Source organism: Ceratotherium simum, chromosome 11 (assembly GCF_057802395.1).
Source record: "Ceratotherium simum simum isolate JZ-2026a chromosome 11, ASM5780239v1, whole genome shotgun sequence".
In the NCBI taxonomy this organism is placed as follows: domain Eukaryota; kingdom Metazoa; phylum Chordata; class Mammalia; order Perissodactyla; family Rhinocerotidae; genus Ceratotherium; species Ceratotherium simum.
Window position 1 is genome coordinate 14367953 of NC_141910.1, and position 21789 is coordinate 14389741.

General features: G+C 40.5%; 1 protein-coding gene across 3 annotated transcripts in view; it reads left to right on the top strand.

Annotated features, from left to right (window-relative positions):
* EXOC6B (exocyst complex component 6B) overlaps positions 1 to 21789 on the top strand; it is a 596645-nt gene that overhangs the window by 544626 nt on the left and 30230 nt on the right. Inside the window, exon 21 of one of the 3 annotated variants that reach the window (XM_087436582.1) lies at positions 4875 to 5007. The exons of the other annotated variants lie outside the window; for them this stretch is intronic. Coding sequence (XP_087292708.1) covers positions 4875 to 4931 — 57 coding nt within the window. The 3' untranslated portion in view covers positions 4932 to 5007. Of the gene's footprint in view, positions 1 to 4874; positions 5008 to 21789 lie in introns of those variants that run through there. 3 annotated transcript variants of the gene reach the window in all.

Consider the following 21789-nt stretch of genomic DNA (forward strand, 5'->3'; position numbering starts at 1 on the left):
AATGTCCTTTTTCTATTTCAGGATCCATTCCAGGATACTACATTGCATTTAGTCATCATATCTCCTTAGTCTCTACCTTCTATTTGATTGATTTTTCTAATCTCCTTTCTCATTTTTTCCCTTTAGAAACATTCTATTTCTATTCTTTTATAAGTTACCAACACACTTTATTTCCTAGGATTTGAAGAGATTGTCTCATATGTTGCTGTTGTAGTATAAATTGGTACAACTTCTAAGGAGAGAATATAATGTGCATATCTTTGGATCTGCTCAGTCCTGCAGATTTATGTACTTGTACACATGTACCAGGTTATTGAAACTGTTTAATAGGATACTATTGAAGAAGTTTTATATACTGATGTGAAATGATGCCCAATACATTATTAAATGGGGGTGGAGGAAGCAAAATCCAAAACAGAGTATTTAATATGTTATGATAAATAGATTTCTTATTCCTGCTATACCAAAGGGTAGATTTGTTTTTTGGTCTGCCCTTTCACTAAGGTTCAACCCTTGAAGAGTCTTGTCTTTACACAGCAATTTCACTTCTAACCCAGCTCCGTACAAGGTTCAAGTCCTTGTCTCCAGTCCCCAGGTAGGCTTGAAAAACCCAAGCTTCAGACACTTCTCTGCCCTCTCAGACAACCAAATGAATTTTTTGTTTACTACCTGGTTCTGATAATGATTTTTTAAATCAATGTAAAATGTTTCAATTGCTCTACCACCTAGGGATATGAAAATTAAATAAAGAATAACGTATGCCAAGAACTTAGGTAATACCTGACACATAAAGTACTCAATAAACATTAACTATTGTTATTGTTGTTGAGTTTCTTTTTTTGTCTGTTTGTTGTTAGACTTGCTATTGATATTTAGATTGATAGTTATCAAACTTTCTTTACTCATACCTCTGTTTAATGAACATAAAAGTAACATATCCTGTTTAGTATTATTTAAAATTATAAAATAAAGCAATTTTATGTCTAAAAGAAAATAAAAGCAATAGTAATTCTCAATGTGCTTTTCAAACCACACATGTATTTGTTTCTTTCCTCTTTTCCTCTGGGAGGAATTCTAATATACTTCTCTCCCCGTAAAATGATGCTTACACCCTAGTTGCGATCTATTGATTTAGCTTGTTTCCAATTTTATGTAATTTGTTTTCTTTTTTTTTCCTGAGAATTCTGTAATATATGTTTTCATACATCTAACATTTTTAGTCTATTAAATTATTCCCTTCGGGTAAATTTCTTGAGGTGTAATCGTTATGCCCAAGGGTGGAAATATTTTTGTGATTCTCAATACGTAAGGTAATATTTCTTCCTAAACGATTTGCCATATTATGGTGCTATTTGCAAGGCACGAGTATACTGGTTTTACCAAAACCTTGCAGACATGAAGAGTTAATATTTTAATACATTTGCTAATTCTTAGGTGTAAAACGGCGACTTCTCATTGCTGTAATGTCCATTTCCTTGATTACTAGTGAATGTAAACTAGATGTTTACGTAACATACATTTTTGGTATCTTTCGTTATTTTAATGCATATTGCCAGGCATTAATCTAAAAAATCCTCATTTAGGCTTTTACACTCTGAAAAGATTTGGAGCTTAAACAAACTGAAAAAGGAGAGAAATTAAACTAGAAAGTAGCTATATTTATAAACAAGCAGTCTTGAAACAGAAGACCATTGTGGTAATTGGAATGGTCTGTATCCCAGAATGTCCTGCCTAATAGATGCCAAGCTTACGATCTAGTTGGGAAAAGGCAGTGCAGTGTGTTTACCCCCAAGGTGGTCAGATGAGGCAAATCTGAATTCCTAAGCTCCACAATTACTCTCTACCCCAAAACTTACTATGGCCCATGCCATCTGAGTGTTTATGTTAAAGATTCTATTTTCCTGAAGTGTTACAAGATTCTTCCTTTTAAAAAACCCAAAAAACAGGCATCTACTAGGTCTGAGAACATTTTCTCTTTTTATAAATGTATTTAATAATAAAACAGAAACACATGTTCTTTTTCCAAATACCATGTTAATTCAAAAAAGACCTTTTCATTAGATGATATATACACAAGGGCTAAAGATTACAAAGACAAAAAATTAAATTGTAAACTATACAAGGATGCTTAGGAGAAAACCTTAACAGGGGTCATAATCAGAGATGCGATCCCTCTGTTTGCTCTGTTTGCAATCTAACATTCGTGGAGAATACTGTCTAGGGACAGCCTGAAATGATTTCATAATCTATAACCACAAAGGGATGACTCAGATCTTTATCTTTTATAAACTGCACTCATAACTTGGTGCCTTACTCACTTTCCCAAAGTGTAAATGTGTTTGGTCCAATGATTTAAAACAAGTTAAGGAATCTTTGTGTTTGGGGTTTTTTTCCCCGCTGCATTTTCTCAATACTGGTCTCTCAGTGGCTATTAGCTCTTTTTTTTTTTTTTAAAGATTTTATTTATTCAGTTTTTTTCCCCCCAAAGCCCCAGCAGACAGTTGTATGTCATAGGTTCACATCCTTTTAGTTGCTGTACGTGGGACTCGGCCTCACGTTGGACGGAGAAGTGGTGCCTCGGGGCGCTCCCGGGATCCGAACCCAGGCCGCCAGCATCAGAGCGTGCGCACTTAACCGCTAAGCCACGGAGCCGGCCCAGCTCTTGAAATCAGTTAACCCTCATAACTTTATCTGCCTCTGGGGCTCTTTCTACCTTTTTACCAAATTAGAGTAGAGTCTGATGACCAAAGAAAAAACAGCTGTGTTCTTTGGGTGAGATTAGGGGGAGGGGTGTGGGGTGAAGAGGATGGACCTTAGACATACTGAACACAGACGCCATTGCCACCATACATTTTCAGTACTAGTGACTCTCGTAAGCAGCTAGTCTCTGAAGAGAGAGTGAGTGGACTACAAGCCCTCACATGAAAGTAAGTGTGTCCTGTCCTTTTAGTATCTTAGCCGTCAGCCTCACCTTATTGGTTCAGTTTCTAAGGAATGATAAGTAAATGAGGGGACCCCTAGCATGAAAGTTCCTGCTGTCCAGTTAGGGTTCAGAGTAGCTTGTGATGAGTTGTTTGAAGTGTTGGGGATATGTTAAGTGATATACACAGCTCATTGAGCAATGATAACATTTTCCAGGAGAATTACTCGTGTAGCCCAGCCAGCCGCATGACCTGTCTCCCACATAGGCCAGTATCAGATATTTCCTGAGAAAAGTACCAATGCCCCCATAAGGACCCAATTATGAAATATTATATCACAAAAGGAAAGGTTGTGTGCTCTCCCCAGCTGATAATCAGCTAAGCTTGTAGCCCAGGGCTGTTTGTTTGTTTGCTTTTGAGATTCCATAACTAGGTACAGTGACACTCAAATATACAATAAGGTGTTTATATTAAAAAATGATTAAGAAGCTTCTTGAGTGAATTGTCCTATAAAAATATAATTATTACATACTTGTTTTTATGTCTACATAAAAATATTTCCCTCCATACTTGATAGGCCTACCTTTCCTTTAGAAAGGTTTCTCTGATAAATCTGGAAACATAGATGGCCCTGTGAACTTTTCTCATACACAGCATTTCCCACTGCAGTGAGTAGGTGTTAACCAGCTTGGTATAGCTCTTGCCTCTTTTATTAGATCTGATTCTGTTTTTCAGTGGCAATCATAGTATTCCCTATTATTCAAGTGCCTGGAACACACCAGGTAGTGAGTCCGGCCGACAAAAGGATAGAGGTTGTAAATGTTGAAAACAGTCTTCATCCTCTCTGGCTATTCCATTAGCGAATCTCACAGGTTCTGTGAAGCTCTTAATGACTTATCTTATCATTGTGAGTACACTGGCTGTTTCTCAGTTATTCTGGATCTCTGCTCAGTCATCCCTTACCTTTTCCTTCATGTCCCTTGCATTTTCCCAGCTTCACCTTCCCAGCTTGACCCTCTTACCTGGCTGGTTAATCACAAGGGTTTCCCAAAACCAAGGAGAAGACAGATAAAAGAAGTCAGTAACAGAGTACTTATGGTTTTCAGATACATATGTCAATCAAATAGAATGTGTTTTTAAATATCTTCTGGGCACAAACCCTGAGTTGAGTATAGTGACTATTCAAAAGAAGTTAGCCTCTGCCCTCAAGTAATTTAAAAGTAAATTATTCTTAGAGGTCCATTCACTCATTTAATAACTATTTGCTGAGCCTTTGCTCTGTGCCAGGTGCTTGAGATACATCGGTGAACAAAACAGACCAAGATGCCTACCTTATGGAGCTTACAATTTAGGATGGAGGGGTGAGGAAACAGATAATAAGAATAATTAATAAACTATATAGCTGTAGGTAGGTAATAAGTACTGTGGAAAGAGTAAGAAAGTAGAACAAGGGAAAGGGGGTTAGAGTGCGGGGATCTGGAGGGGACAGGTTGTGGTATTAAATAAGATGGGAGGCCTCATTGAGGTAAGATTTAAGCAATGCCTGGAGGGAGATGACATAATTAGTCAGGCAGATATCTGAGAGAAGAGCAGCATTCCAGGTGATGGGAGAGCCATGATCTATCATTTAAAATTTGCGGGGGACCAGCCTGGTGGCATAGTGGTTAAGTTCGCATGCTCCACTTTGGCGGCCCAGGGTTTGCAGGTTCGTATCCCGGGCGCGGACCTACGCACCGCTCATCAAGCCATGCTGTGGCGGCATCCCACATATAAAGTAGAGGAAGATGGGCAGAGATGTTAGCTCAGGGTTAACCTTCCTCGGCAAAAAGAGGAAGATTAGCAACAGATGTTAGCTCAGGGCCAATTTTCCTCACCAAAAAATAAATAAATAAAATTTGCAGGCATTTTTAAATTTAGTAATTTGATGTCAATTATTTTATCCTTCATTTTCAGATGAAGAAAGTGAATGTACCAGCTGAATATCATTCCTGGCTTTTTTTTTTTTGCTGAGGAGGACTGGCCCTGGGCTAACATCCATGCCCATCTTCCTGCACTTTACATGGGAGACCACCACAGCATGGCCTGACAAGCAGTGCATCGGTGTGCGCCCAGGATCCGAACCTGGGCCGCCAGCAGCAGAGCGCGCGCACTTAACCACTACGCCACGGGGCCGGCCCCTCACTCCTGGCTTAAAGTGATTTTCAGTTGAGGCAGATTTTAGACAGTGGCCATCATCTTTGTTTCACAGCCTGGGAAAAGTAAAGCACAGAAAGGAAAAGGGAACTAACTTCCTTATAGTCATGAAACTAAGTGATATCGAGCAGGCCACAGTCTTTTAGATTAGCACTATGATAGCATGTCATTGCACAGCTTGTCTTCCATGGGCCTTAGCGATTTCTTTTCTTGTAAAGTAAATTGATGTCAGATATTTTCTTTGATGTGATGTTAAGTTGTCACCAATTTTCCTATGCAATATAACATACTTAAACTTGTTATAAGGCAAGTTAAGTGAATTTCAATGAAGAGAGGGAAACTATAGCATGGAGACCCTAGATATAGGTCTGGGTCATTTCTTAGTGGCCGTTGCCACACTATACATGCTTTGAATGCCCTGGAAGTTATTTGGGAGGTTTTCTTGGAGGTCAGAGTGCCCATCTGGAAGGTCTGTAGGGAGCCTGTTTGTGATATCTCTGCTGCCCCAGGGGCGCATGAGAAGCCAGCCCTCCTCTGGTGTTGTCTCATTGCCTTGGCTGGACAGAGAGCAACCGTCTGCTTGGGTTCAAGTGGAGGAGGGCCAGCAGAGAGAGGACTTGCAAGTGGCAAGGCCAGCACCTAGAAGCAGTTTAGAAAGATCTGGGCATATTCCTTAAACCAGCTCAATCCAGTTTATATACTCTCTGGGCCCTGGAAAATATAAGCACTAACAGGTAAATTCACCTCATTTCCACCCATGGATACCTAATGGAGCCTTAACATTAAAAGCTTATTAAAACATTTATGTAACATTTGGAATCTCCAAATCCTTTTACAATTGTTTGTTGGCTAATTAATCTCTGCAGCTTCCCTGGGAAGCAAATTGGTACTTTCATCCCCATTTTAGAGATTAGACACAAATAAGTTAAGTGGCTTACCTGAGGCTGTACTATGAGTCAGGTCCTCAGTAACTCCACAGTACATGAACCAGTATTCAACCGTGGCTCCACCAGCACAAACTCTCTGAACCTTAGTTTTTTCGTATATATGTGAAATACTAATGATCTTTCTCCTACCTATTTCAAAAAATGATTGTGAAAATAAAATATGGCAAACTGAAGTACTATAATGCTGGTTATAATTAGGTAATAGATTAAGGCAGAAGGAAGCAGCAACCTCATTATTTAATATTTAGGGAGTGCTCCTTCTTTGGGGCCAGAGCAAAAAAAGTGAAGAGAGGGATGACCTGTGGCTGACCCTCTAACAAAACTAAATCCTTTCCCTTTTTGACTCAGCTTAGATTAGAGTAGGGAAGAGAAGGAAAACAAAGAGTAAACTAAAGATTAAAAGAATGAGTAATGCTAGAAGGAGAAAAATGAAAGAGGTAAAATGGTGAGTCTTTAGTACTAGTGTAACAATTATAAACTGCTAATCTTGGCATAAGAATCATTGTCTGAACTCAAGCAGTGTTGCAGCATGGAGGGAGAAGCTTAAAATCCGAGAGCGCAGGATGCTTTAGTAGCTGGATTCTGCTGTCTAAGCGATTGGTCTGTGTCCCAGCTCTGATAATGATCTTTCAAGATCATGTAGTCCTGCACTCTCTCCCTCCGCACTCCCCACCTCACTGCCTCCTGCCACTGCCAAAGCCAAGCTTTAAAAAATGAGACCAGTAACTTGGTTGTCAGTATCCACACACTGGCTGACCATTTGATTATTGCAACTGGTGTTCCCTTCAGGCCTCTCTTCTCTAGCCTTAGGGATTCCAGACCAACCCTTTCTTTCAGTTGTTATCATTGGCGAATGCTGGTGCCTCTTGTTGCCTATTGAAAGCAAGGCCCCCAGATACTAGCAACTGCAGGTACAATCAAATTGCTAAAATATTGGTCCTTCTTTCATTCTCTCCAGTTCTTTTTTCTTTGTTCCTTTTTTTTTTTTTTTTTTAGTTGGGCATGTAAGAGAAGAATTGAAGGTTTAAGGAAATATAAAAACCAGAGTAAGTAGGAAGGGATAAATGCAAAAGAGGTCCTGGGAACAAATAAAAACTCAGCAAGGTGAGGAACAGTGTTGGAGAATAGTGGACAAATAAATCATTACTAATAAATAAATCACTACTAATGAGGTTAATTTGATAGATTAACGTGATTAGTAATTGTTACAGATATAAACACATACATGAATACATACATATACACGTGTACGCGTACACTCACTCACACACACCATATTCTGAGACCCTTGTTGGGTAGCCTCCTTATTCTGGGTTGTGTCTCTAGAAATTAAGGCAGCATCAAAGAATTCATGCATATGCATGAATGCGAAAACTGTAAAATGTCTTTATGCTTATGATTAAAGCGCTCTAGCTACTAGAGCAGGAAGCAACCTGAAAAATTCACCTTGCTGATGAGCTGAACGCTAAGTTTACAGCCTTACTGTGCACATCCACAAATAACACATTTACGAGGTATTCTCTTGTTTAACAGAAGGCAAGTAAAATTTTTCCTCCGAGTACACATTGACCTGTAAACTGGCAAAATTTTCTCCCTTCATTGCTCCTAGTAGTATACATTCTCCTTTTTCCAAAGAGTCCTTCGGTGATTTGGAACAAATTATTTAACCTCTCTGGCCTGATTCTCTTCATCTGCAAAGTGGACTTATTAATACACCTTGTCTTATGGGTTTTTTTGAAGATAATTAAAATGATATATTGGGGCCGGCCCCATGGCGTAGTGGTTAAGTTCGTGCATTCCGCTTCAGCAGCCTGGGGTTCTCCGGTTCGGATCCTGGGTGTGGACCTACTCACTGCTCATCAAGCCATGCTGAGGCGGCGTCCTACATAGAAGAACTAGAAGGACCTGCAACTAGGATATGCAGCTATGTACTGGGCTTTGGGGAGATAAACGAAAAAGAGGAAGATTGGCAATAGATGTTAGCTCAGGGCCAGTCTTCCTCAAAAAAACAAAAAACAAAACACAAAACAGATGAAATTTAAAAATATAATAAAATAAAATTATATATGAAAATGCTTAGCAGCGAGTCTGGCATGAAGTAATCATATCAGCACTTATTACTTATTGAATGCCTGTTATATGCTAGCTCTTCTTCAAGGCAGTTGAGGCACAAAGAAAAAGCATAATCAAGGAGCCTTAAAGATGCTCATCTTCTCTTCAATTCCTGGAGGTTCCTAACCAAAAATGCCAAATATCAGTTTCTTGAAGCAGACCTCGATGGGCCTAAGCACTCAAGCATCCATTTTCACATGTAGTTATCTTATATCTTTTTCTCTGACCTCCACTCTTCTGTCTGGCCCCTTTAAGACAAGGCCCCTCTGTTCTACCCTGAACAAGGAATACCCCTATGGTGGAAGACTGAAGCTCCCCAGTTGGAGGACTTTTCCTTCCTCTGCTGGCAAGCACTTGGTGCATAGTGAGTCTTGCACACAGTGAGCACTCTGAATGGACCCACTCCTTTTACACCAGCTCCTTTGTGTAGCTGAGGGACCATAGGTAGCAGAGGTGATCAATACCTCATTCTGTGCCCCTGAGTTCGGAGGTCCAACTTGGGCATCCATGCTATACCAACTCAGGAAATCCTGCTTCTTGATCCTCCTCTGTGTTCACTGTGTCTTCGCTCCTTATCTTAATTTAAGTAAAAGGGAGAGAAAGTAGCTAAGAAGGAGGGATCATGAAGTTTAGGTACCAGAATTGCATAATGTTTTTTAAATCCTCAACTTCTCCTGACCTGCAAATATTGGTATTATCCAGGGCGGGTCTGGAATGGGAAAATAAGGCATAATAGTGGGATTTTATGGGAAGCACACAGTGTAAACCTTTAATCCACAAAGCTAGGCCTATAGAAGAGAGAGACACCTTAGTGCAGGCCACCTTCTTCTCCTACCACAATTACCACAACATTTCTTAATTGGTCTCCCTGCTGCCAGTGTCATTGTCTGCTGAATTATTCTCCATGTTGCTGTCAGATGGAAGTCCTCTATCCCTGCTCGAAGATCCCATAACCATAGCTCTCTCTGATGACAGTTATTGCTTTCTGCCTTATATATAGAATTGTGTGTGTATATCCTGTCTTTGCCAGATTAGAAGGATGTGAGGTCACTGCTGCAATATCTTTCACTCCTTGAATTAGCAGGGTTCATCTTTTTATAAACTGTCCAGTCTCTACTAGTCCATGAAATCGATTGCCTATATTCAAATTCCTGGCTTTGTCACATGCTAGCTGTCTGATCATCAATAAGTTAACCTTTCAGTGCCTCAGTTTCCTCATTTGTAAAAAGAAGGTAATAATAGAACTACTGAGGATTAAATATGGAGATACACGAACAATACTTGGCATGTAGTTAGTGCTCAATATGTTAGCTGCTACTGCTGGTACCACTCACTACTACTATTATTCAGATGACAGTGTCCTTCCTCATGGCTCCCAAGGTTCTATGCTTGCTTCTAAGGTGATGACCTTCCTATAAAGACACTCATTCTTTGGTCACAAGTGTAAGTAGCTGCTGCAGTATTAGCTCATTAAAAGCAGGATCTCTCCTCACTTAACTTTGTATTCATTGTAGTGCTGTGGAAATCGGTGCTAATTCATGTCTTAACATTTATTTTTCCCATTTTAAAACTAACACATGCTCATTAAATAAATTTAGAAAATATAAAAGGTACAATTCAGAAGGAAAAAGAAATTACCCATTGTCATGCCACCCAGAGGTAATCACTGTAATATTTTGGTGTATCTCCTTTCCTCACTAACGTGTATTTTTTCATAATTGAGCTTATACTATATATTCAATTTGATATGCTGATTTTTTAAATATTTTATTTATTTATTTGTGAGGAGGATCAGCCCTGAGCTAACATCCATGCCAATCCTCCCCTTTTTGCTGAGGAAGACTGGCCCTGAGCTAACATCCCTGCCCATCTTCCTCCACTTTATGCGGGACGCCGCCACAGCATGGCCTGACAAGTGGTGCGTCGGTGCGCGCTCGGGATCCGAACCGGTGAACCCCGGGCTGCCAGCAGCGGAGCGCACGCACTTAACCACTGCGCCACAGGGCTGGCCCCAGATATGCTGATTTTTATATACTGACTATTTTAAGAACATTTCTCCTGTATTTTTGCAAACATAATTAAAATTGTCATGGCTGCACTATAAATTACATTAGCATTCCCCTATTATTGGATGTTGTCAATTTTAAGTTATTATAAATGAATCTGTTGTGATCATTTTGGTATATAAGGCTTTTTTTTAGCATGTCAGATGATTCAGTGTAACTATCAGGAAAGAAATTACTGTGTCAGAGAATATCAGTGACAGTATATGAGATGTCTATTTTATTTTAGTTTTCAGTATCCATTTTCTTCCCTTTTTTGAAAATTGAGACATTTGGTCAACTCTAAGCTTCCATCATTCTTCTTATTTTCCAGTAGTCCTTAAGCGTTTATATAGTCAAAAAATAAAATTAAGGGTGAGGAGGTATCTCTACAGAGGAATGGCCTGGCATGTGATGTCAGAGTCGGAGCTGAATGAGGAGGGTGTCTACGTGTGAAGCATGACCTGGCATGAGGAACCAGAGCCCAGCCAGGTACAGAGGGCATCCTCACAGAGAGGTGCCCTGGCATGGGGCGTCAGAGCCCACACAGGGTTAGGTGGGCATGCATGCGTGGGGCCAGTCCAGCTCGAGGTGTCAGACCCCTGCAGGTCGAGGAGAGTGTGCTCTTGGAGAGGCAGTCTGGCGTGGGGAATCAGAGCTCAGGGGTAGCATAAGGAAGGCTTGCACATGAGAGAGCTGTCCAGAAAGGAAAGTCAGAGCCGGACAGGAAAAGGAGGGCATCCACATGAGGGAGAAGGTAGTACTGAGATAGGTGACTCATTATGTAAAGGAAGATTGATTAAATAAGTAAATATATTAAGGATAATGGAGGGCAATTTCTAACTGACAGAGAAGAGGTTTACAGCTATGGAAAGGGAAAAAACTCAAAGGAACTCTATAGTGTGAACTCATAGTTTTTATTATAGATAAATAGAGAAATAAATATAGAGGTAAATATGTATAGTTGATATATATGTGTTACGTATACATATATAGAAACATATGTAGTACCTATATTTCCTAAGTTTGTATGGGAGCAATAACACCCCAGTGGCAATGAGCAAGCATGTCTAGTGCTGTATCCTGGCTTTTCATGTAATTTTCCACTAAAAGGAGCCAGGTCATTTTGGACAAATGACTGTTTCCAGGGAAAGTACAAGATGACCCCGGAACATCTTTTTGTACCAGAGATCAGGTGTTCAAAGAATGATGGAGGTGTGTCGAAAGGATGCAGAAACCAGCTTGAAGGGGCCCCCACTGGCTAAATTGAGGCTAATTAGAGCACAAAAATAGATGATTTTAGTAACAAATTATATTGAAAAAATAAGAAATCACAGGTCTACACAGATATAAATAAATAACCGAATACATTGAAAGTTTGATGAGGCATGGGATAGTTACAGAATTTCAAAGTACCTCCCCACAAAATACTTATTAATTAAGAGGGGGAAATATAAATTTACAGTGGAGAAGCCTGGCAAACACCACCTTAATCAAGTGATCAAAGTAAATATCATCAGTAACAGGGCAATTCATATGCCACTTGATAGGTTGCAATTAGGAAAAACAGCAACGTCACTTGTATAATATTCTTGCCAAAAGTGAATCATCTGAATCTAATCACAGTAAGACATCAGACAAATCCAAATTAAGAGACATTCTATAAAATAACTGTTCTGTAATCTTCAAAAGCGTCAAGGTCATGAAAGTCAAAGAACTGTTCCAGATTCAAAGAGATGACAACTAAATGCAACTCATAATTCTCAACTAGATCCTTTGGTTCTAAAAGATAGTGAGACAACTGGTGAAGCTTGGATGGGATTTGGGGGTTAGATGATAGTAATATATCAATGTAAATTTCCTGACTTTGATAGTTGTATTGTGCTTATGTAGAATAATGTCCTTGTTTATAGGAAATATACACTAAAGTATTTGCTAGAGCTAGGGCATCGGATGGGCAATTTACTCTCAAATGGTTCAGGAAAATTAAAAAAGGATTTTTTGTACTGTACTTTCAACTTTTCTGTAAGTTTGTGATTATTTCAAAATTTAAAAATTTTAATTAAATCAAAAAGGGAAAAAATAAGAGAGACTCAATAATCACATGAAAACAGAAATAAATTAACTTAATTGTATATTAAATTGATAACATAACCATGCAGAACAAATAATAATTTCAAGTTACTTTTTTGTGTGCGTGAGGAAGATTAGCCCAGAGCTAACACCTGTTGCCAATCCACCTCTTTTTTGCTGAGGAAGATTGGCCCTGGGCTAACATTGGTGCCCATCTTCCTCTATTTTTTGTGGGACATCTGCCACAGCATGGCTTGATGAGCAGTGTGTAGGTCTGCACCCGGGATCTGAACCTGTGAACCCCAGGCCGCCAGAAGTAGAGCACGTGAACTTTACCACTGCCCCACCGGGCCAGCCCCTCAAGTTACTTTTGAAAACAGTTCTTGATTTTGGACTTCTGGTCTTCAGAACTGAGAGGGAATAAATTTCTGTTGTTTTAAGCCAACAAATTAGCCCAGTTGTTACAGTAGTCAGGGAACTAATATAATGGCTATCGAATTCTTCCGGCACCATTTGTAGAGAAAGCCCTCCTCTCTCCATTGAATTTCCTTTGCACATTTGTCAAACACAAATGATCACACATGTGTACTGAGTCTATTTCTGGACTCTCTATTCTGGTCCATTGATCTATATGTCTGCAATTTCACTAATATTGTCTTGTCTTGATTACTGTAGCTTTATAGTAAGTTTGAAAATAGGTAGTGTGAATCCTCCAACTTTGTTCTTCTTTTTCAAAATTATTTTGGCTTTTCTAGTTTCTTTGCTTTTCTATATAAATTTTAGAACCAGCTTGTCAATTTCTACCAAAAATATTCTGCTGGAACTTTAATTGAAATTGTGTTTAATCTATAGATCAGTTTGGGAAAATTTGACATCTTGCCAACCTTGATTCCTCCAATCCATGAGCATGGTATATCTCTCCAGTTTTTTAGGTCTTCTTTAGTTTATTTCATCATTTTGTAGTTATACGCATACAGATCTGGCACCTAAGTATTTCTTGGTTTTTGGTGCTGTTGAGGGTGGTCCTTTTTTAAAAATTTACTTCAATTTCCAATTATTTATTGCTAGTGTATAGCATTAGGATAGAATTTTTTTGTATAGTGACCCTGTATCCTGTGATCATACTAAACTTACTTATTAGTAATAGTAGCTTTTTTGTAGATTTTTGGGGGATTTTCTACATAGACAATCTTATCATATCTGAATAGTGCTATTTCTTCCTTTCCAATCTGTGAGCCTTGTTTTTCACTTGCCTTATTGCATTACCTGAAACCTCCACCACAATGCTGAAGAGAGTGGTAACAGTAAACATCCTTGTTTTAGGTCTTCCCTTTGTGCTTCATCTCAGAGTGTCTGTCTTTCAGCAACTTACTGCTGAAATTGGTTATTCATTGTTTGCTAGCTTGGTGATGAGGGGTGGAGGTGTTCATATTTTCTATTCTCAGTGATTCCGTTCCTCCTTCAGCAGTGAGGAATCTCTAATGATCTGAACCACTCTTTTTTCTGTCTCTCCTCCTGGATACACGGTTTTTTCCTATTCCCTTCCCCCTGCGCTAGATCTTGCCCTGTGCCCTGAATGCTGCCCTTTCCTAAGCAGCTTAAGGCTTTGTTTTGTGGTGGGAAAAGGGTAGAAGCATCCTTGGTAGGGCTTTGTTTCTTTCCTGAAGTGGCTACTGTATGTCTCCCCCAGGCCTCTGCCAGGAAGGAAGCCTTCTCTTGTCTCCTGTTCTGCTTCCAGTCTCTCTTGAACAGTGAGGTCTGTGAGGAAGAGTCTCCTAATGGGCGCAAATTCCTCTTGTGCATCTTGCTCCCAGAGGCTCTATACTCGCGCACTAGTCCACACTTAGACTTTGGCAATTTGTTAACAATTTTAGCTGACTTATTCTTACCAGCTTACCTGACATCCAGCATCTGCCCCAGGTAAGCAAGTTCTCATATCCCACATCTGCTTGAAGGTGCCTGTCTTTCTTTAGGTTTCAGGCTAGTTGGTTTTGTAACCTCGGTTGTCTGATAGGCTCACGAGCTATTCCTTCCTGCAAAGTTTTTACTCTGCTTTTATTTCCTTGGTGATTTTTGTGTGGCACAATTGTTTCTTTCTTGCAAGTTAAGTTTAGGTGATAAGCATTGTGTTAGGTAGGGGAGTGAGAATGTTGGAGAGGTATTATGAGGCAGAAGATGCATCTGCTTTGGCCTTCTTGGTTACTGAGTGATGGTAGGGTGGTAAATTGAAGGGACATGATGGAACTTGTGTCTAGCCCAGGGCAATCCCAGAACGAAACAAAATTTCTCCTCCCTAACATCTTACCTCAGAGGAGAGACATGAAACAATAAGACTTACTAATTTGAATGTCCATCCCTTCTTTCTGTGCCCAGTCTGTCCAGAAAGGTGTTCTTTAGTAGGCAAGTGGGAAGAAAATGAGATTATTTGGCCCTCTTTCACATTCAGCAAGAGGAGAGATGTGATGGCCTCATGAGTAGCTCTTGTTCCCCATTTCTCATGTAAGCCAGACTCTTATGATTAATGAGATAGGGCATTCACTAGTGCTTTTGAAAGATGGATCATTGTGAAAAGGCCCATCCCTGTTTGCTGCATTTCCTCCCTAAAGGCAGTCAGTCTTGACAGAAGCTATGCGAATCATCCTGTCTCCCATTAACAATGACCTCAACTGTTTGTTTTAAAGAGTTCACAACCCCAAAGCAAAATTTTCACATACAAAACCGTAGCATCAACCAAACCTTTTGGGAAAGCTTCTCCTGAGCCCTCAGCCTGTGCTTCTGTTCATTAAATCAACTCAATCCCTTTCTGGTAGGTGGGAACCTCCCATCAATGGCATTGATAGCGTCTTAAAGGAAGAAGCCTACAAGTGGCCACCTCTCCACATGCCTGATGCATTCTAACTGCAGATCAGCTGACGAGTGGAAAGTAATGGCTAGCGGGAAGGAAATAGAAGAGATGATTCCGTAGAAGCAGCGTTGATTGGCTGGGGAATCCTAGCCAGAAGCAGACACTGAAAAGGGGCTTGGGTTACCACAGTGGTGTGTGGTAACAAATAGTCATCAGGGAGGATTCTTTAGAGCACATCTTGTGCTCCGGGCACCAGTAACAATTCTCAATAATATCAAATGACAAAATGAACAGAAATGACTCATTCTTGACTTTAGTTTTCCACAGCAAGAAGGGGCTCTAGAGGGTAGTGGGCAAAGGAGCATCACTGGAGCCTTTCTTGAGCGAGAATGAAGGGTTTCTGTTTGAAGAGCTACCAGCCCATAGAGTAAAACCAGTTTCTCTTTGAAGGCTTCCTATCAGGAAGTCCCGTCCAGAAGTGCAAACAAGACTCACTATAGAGACTCTAAGAGAAGTCATTCCTTCTCTCTCTCCATAATCAGTGGATTGTTAAAACCAGAAGGATATGTTTGTGGCCTCAAACTCTCCCTGCCTGAGTTCCCAAAACAAATAACTGTCTAACCTGTTCCTAGAATTTATCTAGGAAGGAGATTTCCACCTGTTTTGATCATCTTTTGCTACATTAACAAGCTACCCCAAAATTTCATGACTTTAATCAACAACCATTTTATTTGTTCACAATTCTGTGGGTCAGGAATCTGGCCAGGGCTCAGCTGGGCAGTTCTTCCGCTTTACATAATGTTAGCTGATTTCTTTCACGAAGTTGCAGTCATATGGTGGCTGGGGTTGGAGTACCAGGATGGCTTCACTCACAAGTGTGGCACCTTGGCAGGGTTGACTAGGATGTTGGGACCTCTCTCTGCCTCTCCACATGGCTAGCTTGGCCTTCTTTACATGGCAACTGGATACCAAGAATGAATATTCCAAGCGGTAAAGCAGAATCTATGATTTCTTAAGGCCCAGCTTCAGAAGGTATACAGCATCACTCATCATATTCTTTTGATGAAAACGGGTCCTGGGGCTAATGCAGATTCAAAGGGAGGGGAAAGAGACTTTACCTCTTGGGGTTGGGGGTGGGTGTGGAAAGGTTACTTTGCAAAAGAGTGCATGGGATGGGAAATATTGTTGCAACCATCTTTTGAAACACAGTCTACTTACACCATCTAAGGCTCTCCTTCTAGTGCCTCAGAATCTGCTCTGGTATGAACTGTTTTGTATTTAACTCAAGCATCATGTACTGCAATTAGCATTCTTGCCTTTTTGTTCACTTTATAGTGGAGATGGAGAAAAAGGGAGTCATCACCCTCCATACATCCCTGAAAGGCTGATTATCCGATAGGCTTCAACTTTGCTTCTCTGAAGTAAGATTAGAAGTTGTGAGGAAAAACCTGGAAGGGAACAAGGTGCAAATTCTTGGTTCATTTTTCCCATTATTATCTGCGTCAGATGCATTTTTATTATTATTAAGTTGAAGGTGTTTTATTATCCACACAGGGATTTTCAGTTCAGTTAATACGCTTGATACTGACATTTAATTTTTTTTATTACTCTGTTCTTTTATCCTTTCTCAGTACCAGCAACTCCAGGTCCACTTTTATAGGGCTATTATTTTCTAGGGCTATTCTATTCCTGTGTGTGTTGGAAACTTGGTTTTATCTCTATGATGTGTTAGTAATTAAAGCAAATCTCTACAACAAGGCATAAAACAGCCTGCCCTGCCCCAAGAAATTGGAACTGTGGAGAGGACTAAAAGCTGAATCAGACAAAGATAAAAAAACTATTTTGGTGGCTGGTAGCCACCATAACACCCTTTGAAACACTGTTTTTGCTCCCTACATCTAGACACGCTTCAAGTCCACCAAGGGCAAAGATGCTACCTTCCTACAAAGAGAGGCACCAGCCTAGGCCAGACAACCACCTTTGAAACAGCACTCATTTTGACACAGCATTCTTGGGCCAAAGGAAGAAAGGCCCTCAGCATATTCCCAAGCAGTGGAGCCTCTTTTTTTTTTTTTTTCCCACCTCAGCACACCTAAGGGAGTCCACACGCTCCTATCAGTGGTAGAGACTCATTAGGGCAGGGAAGGACTCTGTGGTTTGGGAAAAGTCCACCATTAAGTATCACTGGAATAAAACTTTAAAACAGCATAAGGTAACACTGGATGGCAGAGAAAGCTAAACCAAAGGAACAGGTAAACCGAACTGATATACAACCTCCTAAATCCTTCACACAGTCTCTGAGGTTAACAAAACAAAACATACATTGGTTTCATAGTAATCCCAGATTATGTGACCTGACCACAAATTAAATTTACAGTGAGAAGTGGGGAGTTGTGTGATTAAAAGTCATTCATAATTCTGCACATCACCTTCTAGTAACCTCGTCATGCATAGTGCCTCATTAAAATCTCCATAAAACCCAGCCTATGGTGGGTGTGGTATAACATTCCATCTTAAGCAGGGACACAGTTTTTGTTTCTGTTATGGCTTTACACTCTTTGGGCACATGGTAGGCATTCTTCATTAATGAGTAGGTGAGAAAATGAATGCATGTGTGGAAAAAACTGTGCCAACCTTAGTCCTGACCTTGTACCTGACTTCTCTGAAGGCTTTCCTTTCTCTGACAGTACAGCTCTAGCAGAAGAGGAGGGCTCATTTTCCCACTTCAGCCTCTCATTGGAGAATACAACACATTTAAAGATTAAGTTTCAGAGCTCGAAAAGGGCCCTTAGAAATCAATTAGCCCAAAAACTTCATTTTATAGATGGGAAAATTGAGTCCAGAAATATTATGACTTTTTCCAGCATCACCTGTCAGTACGTCTGTAACTGAATCTCCACAACGGGGCATGTAAACTGGTCCACTGAGGAATGAGTCTTAGAGGTTGCAGGTGCCCAGGCAGTTGGTGTGGACAGGAGGCATTTCAGGTGGAGAGGGAGGCGAATAAAACTGCTAACCCTTTCCTGGATCAGCTCTGGCAAGAGGAAGCTGTGGCTGCCTGGAGAGGGTGAGAGGTAGTGTTTTCACCTTCTACAGATACCTTTTGACTCAGCTTGTGTCTTTTTCCTGATCAGCACCCTCAAATAAGTGCTAAGTGAAAATACTTTGAGGAGATGCCTTTGCAAACAAGTGTTGCTCTCTTGTAACCCAGTCATAATATCAAAGATTTCATGGCTGAATGCCCTTTCCTGGGCAGCAGACTGCTGATAGAGGTAAGAGCCATAGGGCGTCTATCAGGGATGTGTGCGTACTTTGCTGAGGAAACAAGCCTCACCACTGCAGACCTGTACCACCACCTTGCTCCTTCCCACCACCCACCAAAGAAACACTGTCTCATTAGAAGTGCAAAGCAAACTCCCATGGACACTGTCCCCAGAGAAGCAGCACACACTGACTTGTTAGATGAGGCATAGCCCCCTCTGGGACGGGTGCCAGAAAACTGCACAACCTTATGGAAATTGTAATGACTCAGGGGCCCTTTGGGGAAGGTAGATGTCCTGGAAAACACCTGGTCCCTTAGCTTTGAAATAGATGGCAAGTGAGGAGAGGGGGGAATTCAGTCTATAAATATTTATTGGGTGTCTACGTGTCAGGCACTGTCTAGGAAATGGGTGTTCAGTATGAACAAAATATTATCATTGTCCACTACTCTGTCTTCTAAATCTTCTGTGGTGATCTGTACCTTACTGCATACTGATATGCTTATTTTATTTAGCATTAATGGAAAGTTAACAATATATCATCCATAAAAAATAGTATTTTTATTGACTTAAATATGTTGGTCTGGATCCCCAACTAAGTTGTGGGCTCCTTGAGGACAGGGGTAGTGTCTTCTCCTTTCTTTGTAGTCCTCATAGCATTTCACATGATGGTAAATGCAGAGAAAATACTCAATAAAGGGTGATTGATTAGATGTCTAAAAAATAATATCTGGAGACAAACCAGAAAGAACTAGGGAGGAGGCTGATAGCAAGCAAAGGTTTAGGACCCAGAAGAACAGCACACCCTGGAGGTGGCAGCTTTAGATACCCACCAAAAGAAAGCCTTACTATTTACACTAGTTTTTTAAAATTTATGCCTGCATAGTCCGTATGTAGCAGCATCATTTGGCATATCGTATTTGAATGGGAAGAGTGACAATACAAAAATGTCATACTGAAGACCAAAATTAACTACCATATATTTTAAGAAAGAGGGACTGCCTTGATTATGGCCATTGGTAAGTAGGAGTGTATTCAAATGCCCATAATTGTATTTTCAGTGCACTTGTCTTGATTTTAACTCTCAGGGCACAGTTACAGCACTCATTCTCTGATGTAGACGTAAGCCTTTACTTCAGCAAATGCTGTAATGATCAGAAATGTAACTAGAGCCCAGTTTTTAAACGAGCCTCTTGTTCTTTTCTGCTACGAGCATATGTCTGCACTGGGTCTTTGGCTGAAACACATATAGCTTCCAATCGAGTGGAATACTCACACTTTCTATTAGCAGGGGAGGGTGCTAAAAAGGAGAATTTTAGGGAGATCCTGAAGACACTAGGCTGAGCTCTGCTTCTCTAGAAACCTGAAAAATTAAGAAAAATGATTTTATTGGAGCAAGGAACAGCAGGATAGAAATAGCTAAGGAACTTTCATTTGTTAAATTCTAGTAAATGCACACACACAGTGGCACTGTTGGTGGATGAAGTGAGAAGTGAGAGACAGCTAAGTAAACTGAAATATTTCAAGCTTCTTCAGGTAACAAGATTGTATCTTTAATTCCTTGCCTGTGTTCATTTGATACAAGAGTTACTAGAAAGTAGAGAGAAATAGCTGTGGTTGCAAGGTTAAAATCCAAAGATAAGAAGCTTCTGAATGCTTGGATAGTGACAGTGGAAGATAAGAGGACCTTAGAGAGCTTTTGATCTGGGGGTGGTAAGGTGAAGGGTGCAGGCACTCAGGGGCCCATTTTGTTCTGAGGTGCAGTACTGGGACTTAGGATCTAGAAGAGAGTTAAATGAGACCTGGCATCCCTTTGGTTATTTCGTAACCTGATCATCCCTCAGTTGTCCCAGTTGGAAAGCTTGAGTTTTCGTAACCAATAAGTCAGGTGGTGTTTGTACCACAAAATGAGAATATACTTGAAAACATTTTTTTTTTTTTTTTTTTTTTGGTGAGGGAGATCAGCCCTGAGCTAACATCCGTGTAATCCTCCTCTTTTTGCTGAGGAAGACCGGCTCTGAGCTAACATCCGTTGCCAATCCTCCTCCTTTTTTTTTTTTCTTCCCCAAAGCCCCAGTAGATAGTTGTATGTCATAGTTGCACATCCTTCTAGTTGCTGTATGTGGGATGCGGCCTCAGCATGGCCGGAGAAGCAGTGCGTCGGTGCGCGCCTGGGATCCGAACTCAGGCCGCCAGCAGCGGAGCGCGCGCACCGCCAAGCCATGGGGCCGGCCCTACTTGAAAACATTTTGCAAATTATAAAGCACTATCTAAATATGCAAGTTAGCACTCTCTTTCCCTTGTGTTCCAGGCTTTTTCAACATGTTCTCCTGATTTTCATTATATTTGTATAATTTAGGAGTGGGGCAGGGAAGCATGGGATTTAATGGTAGAAAGAGATCCTCAAGATCACAAACCTAAAGTTTTTCGTTGAATGAGATAGCCCCTCTAGTATTTCTAAAAGATGTTCATCTAGGCTCTGTTCGGGTATTTCCAATCAAAAACACTCTGGTACCTGCTAATGGGAGAGTAAATTGATACACCATTCTGGAGGGCAATTTATCAATGGATATCAAAAGCTTTGACGGAGAATTCTGCTTCTAGGAATTTATCATCAGTCGTCATCATGGCTAACGTTTGTCGTGCATTTACTGTGTGAAAGGCACTGTTCTAAGTGGTTTGCATGAATTAACTCATTCAATCCACACAGCAACCCTATGATATATGTACTGTTATTGTCCCCATTATATGGGTGATGAAACTGGATTATAAAGAAGATAAATAACGTTCCTAAGGTCACGAAGCTGGTACGTGGCAGAGCCAGGAGTCTAACTTAGGTGGTGCAGAGCCAGAGCTGACGCTTTTAACCACTGTAGTATATTGTAACTTACGTTATTTCCTAAGGAAACAGTTGAAGAAATGCACAAAGATGTATGTTCAAGTGTTTCATCAAGATATCGGGTAATATAAGAAAAAATTGGGGGAAAAAACCCCAAAATATTCACCAGTAAGGAATTTATATTATTTAGTATGGTATATAGCCATTAAAAATAGATACTACTGAGTCTTTAAAAATGATTAAGTACAGGGGTCAGCCCCATGGCTTACTGGTCAAGTTCGGCACACTCTGCTTCAGCAGCCCGGGTGCAGTTCCCAGGCATGGACCTACACCACTCATCAGCCATGCTGTAGCGGCGACCCACATACAAAATAGAGGAAGATGGGCATAGATGTTAGCTTAGGGCGAATCTTCCTCAAGCAAAAAGAGGAAGATTGGCAACAGATGTTAGCTCAGGGTGAATCTTTCTCGAGCAAAAAAGAGGAAGATTGGCAACAGATGTTAGCTCAAGGCGACTCTTCCTCAGCAAAAAAAAAAAAAAAAAAGATTATGTTCAT